At 37.1% G+C, this 5,020-nt stretch overlaps 1 protein-coding gene across 1 annotated transcript in view; it reads left to right on the top strand.

Moving 5' to 3' along the window:
- LOC106872323 (flotillin-2) overlaps window positions 1–5,020 on the top strand; it is a 91,165-nt gene that overhangs the window by 82,348 nt on the left and 3,797 nt on the right. Inside the window, exon 8 of the mRNA XM_052977764.1 lies at window positions 1,411–1,501. Within this exon, the coding sequence (XP_052833724.1) occupies window positions 1,411–1,461 (51 nt within the window). The 3' untranslated portion in view covers window positions 1,462–1,501. The remainder of the gene's footprint in view (window positions 1–1,410; window positions 1,502–5,020) is intronic.

Below are 5,020 nucleotides of genomic sequence, written 5' to 3' on the forward strand. Positions count from 1 at the left end.
GGCTTTTGGTTATTCAACCTTGAGCCTCGTCAGTGTGGACTACCAGTTTAGCTCCATGACTGTTCACGTTAGTCTCTGACTGTGCAACTGGTTTTGTTTTGCGCCAAAATCAGAGCACATATATATATATATGTATTTATATGTGTCTTTATTCCTGTGTTTATCTCCACCAGCATTGCTTGACAACTGATGTTGGTGTGTTTATATCCCTGTAATGTAGTGGTTCGGCAAAAGAGACTGATATAATAAATACTATGCTTAAAAAATAAGTCCTGAGGTTGATTTGTTCGACTAAAACCCTTCAAGGCGATACTCCAGCATGGCCTCAGTCAAATGACTGAAACAAGTAAAAGAATATCATTTGATAATTTCTCCATTTCATTGCATGCATTATTATTTGTATAGACTACTACATCAATTAGAATTCATTTCCCTTCCTGGTGGTCCTTCACAACAATATGTAATTGATTAACCTTGTCTCCTCCCTGTTGCTACATTCTGAGTTCAAATTCTGCCAAGATCGACTTTACCTTTCATCCTTTCAGGATCGATAAAATAAATACAAGTTGCCCATTAGGGTTGATGTTATTGACTTACCCCTTCTCTGAAATTGCTGGCCTTGTGCCAAAATTTGAAATCATTATTGTTGATGAAGGCAGTGAGCTGGCAGAGTCATTAGCATACTGTGCAAAATGCTTAATGACATTTTGTCCATCTTTACGTTCTGAGTTCATATCCTTCAAGGGTTGACTTTGCCTTTCATCTTTTCAGGGTCGATAAAGTAAATACCAGTTGAGCACTGGGTTCGATGTAACTGACTTACCCTGTTCCCTAAAACTTGATGATTTTGTGCCAAAATTTGAAACCATTATTATTATTATTATATACTAAGGCAGTGAGCTGGCAGAATCGTTAGCTAAGCATTTTGCCCATTGCTACGTTCTGAGTTCAAATTCCATTGACTTTCATCCTTTCAGGGTCAATTAAATAAGCACCAGTTATGCGCTGAGGTCGATGTAATTGACTTAATCCCCTTCCCCAAGTTGCTCTTGTGGCAAAAATTTGAAATCATCATTATTATTATTATTATTATTATTTGGAAGGCAGTGAGCTGGCAGAATCATTAGCACGCCAGGCTAAATGCTTAACAGTATTTTACCTGCCTTTACATTCTGAATTCAAATTCCACTGTGGTCAACTTTGCCTTTCATCCATTCGAGGTTGATAAATTAAGTACCAGTGAAGTACTGGGGGTCAATGTGATTGACTTACCCCCTCCACACAAATTTCAGGCCTTGTACCTTTAGTAGAAAGGATTATTATTGTTGTTGTTGTTGCTGTTGCTTTGTTATAATTTCTTAAATTCTAAGTGAAATGTTTAACATGTTCTTTAATTCCTTCCTTGTACAGAAATTCGGACTTTTATCAGACCGAATTCCGCTTCTTGCTCAAAAGTCTTAACATTGTGTTGTAAACGGTCTTTTGACCCTGTTGCCATGTGGTAAGTTTGTTTGGTGCACCTTTTTGTCACACCACTAGATGATTGCAATAGTTGCAGTGTGCAGCAGTTTCTATCTATTATATAACACTAGTTGCAGTAGATTTGATTCTTTTGTTGAGCAATAATGGATTTGGTGCAGCTTTTACAGTGGTTCTACTACTTGGATGGGACATAAACTGAAATGGTAAGAATAGAAGCCATTTTGGAGGCAGCAGAAGACTCTGAGATATTCTCATGTTCTTTTTATCTCCTGTCGTGAAGGCATGCAGCTTTGTGGTTAGGGGTATTTGGTTCATGATTGTAAGGTGGTGAGTTCCTTTCCTGGTGGTGCATTGTGTTCTTCAGCAAGATACTTTATTTCACATTGCTCCAGTCCACTCAGCTGACGAAAATGTGGAGTACATGTATTTCAAAGGGCCAGCTATGTCACATACTGTGTTATGTTGAATCTCCCTGTGTTAAGTGTCCTTGTGTCTGTAGATGCTCAGACACTTGTGCATTAATTTCATGAGCAGGCTGTTTCGTTGATCAGATGATCAACTGGAGCCCTCATCATTTTAACTGATGGAGTACCAGTTACTGTTGTGGCAATAGAGGAGAGATACTATTTGCAAAGAATGCATATGTAGACATGGAGTCAATACATCTCAACATCAGAGAATTAGTCTAATCTTAAGCCAGTAGGAGAGTAAGAGAGAGGGGTGTCAGCCCCTCACACTACAACATGTCTTTAGTAGAGTTTACTTAATTGAAATGGCTAATTCACTGCCTGGATTAACACACCCACTATATGGTTGGTCCCTGGAGGCTTTCAGCAGAGTTTTCTTGGATGATAGGCCTATGCACTGCCCGGTTTAACATACCAACCATATTGATGGCCCTTGGGTGCTTTTAGCACTTGAGTTCACTTAGTTAACTTAGGTGAACTAAGGTGGTAGGTCTGATTTAATATCCTCACTATCTGGTTGCTCCTTAGGTGTTTTCAACAGAGTTCATGTGGGTGGTAGTCCAATGTACTACTTTGTTCAACCCTTTCGTTACCAACCTGTCCCAAAACTACCTGAGAATTTATGTTACCAACCTGCCCAGAACCACCTGAGATAACCTAGTCATATTTAATCCTTTAGCATTCAAACTGGCTATATCTAGCCCCAAATATTCTACCTGTTCAAAACTAGCCAGATCTGGTCTCTCACACTTACCCTAGAAAGTCATTCTAAAACTAAACAATCACATCATTGAAGGCTCAAAGCTATGAAATGATGCATGACTAATTCTAAATAATATGAATAAATAAGCGTTACATTTAACAGAGTAATTTGAATGCTAAAGGGTTAAATGTAAATTTCAGTGTAAATCTCGTTAGTATATTCATGAAAACACGATTCCGCTATGTAAACAGTGTACGGCAATGTTTGATGTGATAACTGATTGCTATGAGTTTTTAGAGAATTCTTTCCTCGTGAATTCTTCTGGAACTTTTTAGTACAGATAAAAAACGAATACCAATTTCATGTTGTCAAGCAGAAAATCAGAATTCAAAGGAAAATATGGAGAAATGTAGCAAAATATACAGTCAACATATAATCCCTAAGTGTGATTTTTAAACCAGATATCTAGCGCCTTGCCATACTCAAAAAGACCTATCCTCCACAGCAGAAGTGTTAATGCCACTCTCCCTGCTGAAGAGGATTAGCCTACAAGAGCCCTATGCCAGCATTACATAAAAGGGCCCATGCCAATGCCATGTAAAAAGCACCCAGTTCACTCTGTAAAGTGGTTGGCATTAGGAAGGGCCTCCAGCCATAGAAGCCAAGCCAAAACAGACAACAGGAGCTTGGACAGCTCTCCAGCTTGCTGGCTTCCACCAAACCATCCAATCCATGCCTGTTAGGAAAACAGGCATTAAATGATGATGATAATGAGAATTTTAATTTCTAAGAGTGAAATCAGTGATTCTGATGAGTTTTGATAGCAATTAAGAACATAAATCTGTACCTGAATGGAGTAAGAATTTGAAAACATTTTCCTTCATGATTTTCTGGGAGAGACTGGACTAGCCGCAGTCTTTCCAAGGAAACGAAATTGTCAGATTATTTTTTTTTCCTTTCTTTGTTTTTTAACTGTGGCGATAAATTGTTACATAGAATATAAACAAAGTGGAAATTTTTTGCATCCAACATTATTATGGGTCTAACAAAGCTACCCAGAATTACGGACTGAGAGATAATCCAGTTGTGTGTGTAATTCTTCTTTATTAAAATTCTGTTATGTACGATTTTATCTTTTATCTAACTCTGGTTAGTTCCTGGATGCCTTCAGCAGAATTCATCTTGGTGGTAAGCTTTAACATACAACACTACCATCATTTGGTTATTTGGTTCTTGGATGTTTTCTGCAGAGTTTACATGTGTAGTAAGCCTAATGCAGTAGTTAGGGTTACCATCCTCTGCTATTTGGGGTGGAAGGGAAAGTTTAATACATCATCCAGGTTGATTTGATGTTCAACAATTCATCCTTTTCCTGGCCAATGCAACTTACCTTTTGTTAAAATTTATCTGCAATAAACTGGTTATATTTCTACAATACACAAAATATTTTAACAATTTTTTATACTCTTCTTAATAATGTTTAGTCATAAAAATATAATGGGAGTTTTTAGACATCAACTGACTATAAGGGTCCCCACCCCTGAGTAAAATAGGAATCTCAAGGCTCCATAGGTAAAAAAAAAAATGCTTGAGAACCAACCACTACTTTAAATATTTAAAAAGTACCCTCAAAATGATCCTGTCAGAAATGTGTGGGGACTTTCTTTCCAACCTAAAATAAGTACGTTATAATGTATGTGTGCACTCACATACCCACATGTAGGTGAAGTGTGACTATGTGGTTAAGCTCACTTCTCAACCACAAGGTTTGGGGTTCAGTCCCCCTAGCCTTAGGCTGATCAAAGCCTTATGAATGGAATTGGTTGACAGAAACTGAAAGAAGCCTGATGTGTGTGTGTGTACTTCTCTGTGTTTGTTTAGAATGCATTCTTAATAATGTATTTATATAACACATGCTAGCAAGGAAAAATAGATGAACAAAAGAACAAATTTGTGTGTGTGTGTGTGTGTGTGTGTGTGTGTGCCTCTTTCTATATGTATGTGTGTGTGTGTGTGCGCGTGTGTGTATGCACGTGCATATTGTTCAGCAATGGTAAGATTAACAAAAAGAAGTACTCCATCTAGTGAGAGATAAATATTATTTAATAGACACAGTATATATTTTTATGAGCTATTAATAGTTTTATGCAATAAAAACATCTCAGAGAGTATTTTTTAACACATCTGTTGCCTTCACCCAATCCTCAGGCTAAGATTTGTGTGAAAGTACTAGACGTATTAAAATGTGCTATCTGAGATGTTTTCATTACATGAAATTATTAAAAATATATGTTGTGTTTATTTTATATGCATATATATATATATATATATATATATACACACACACACACACACACACACACACACA

This window comes from Octopus bimaculoides, chromosome 28 (genome assembly GCF_001194135.2).
Source record: "Octopus bimaculoides isolate UCB-OBI-ISO-001 chromosome 28, ASM119413v2, whole genome shotgun sequence".
Taxonomy (NCBI): domain Eukaryota; kingdom Metazoa; phylum Mollusca; class Cephalopoda; order Octopoda; family Octopodidae; genus Octopus; species Octopus bimaculoides.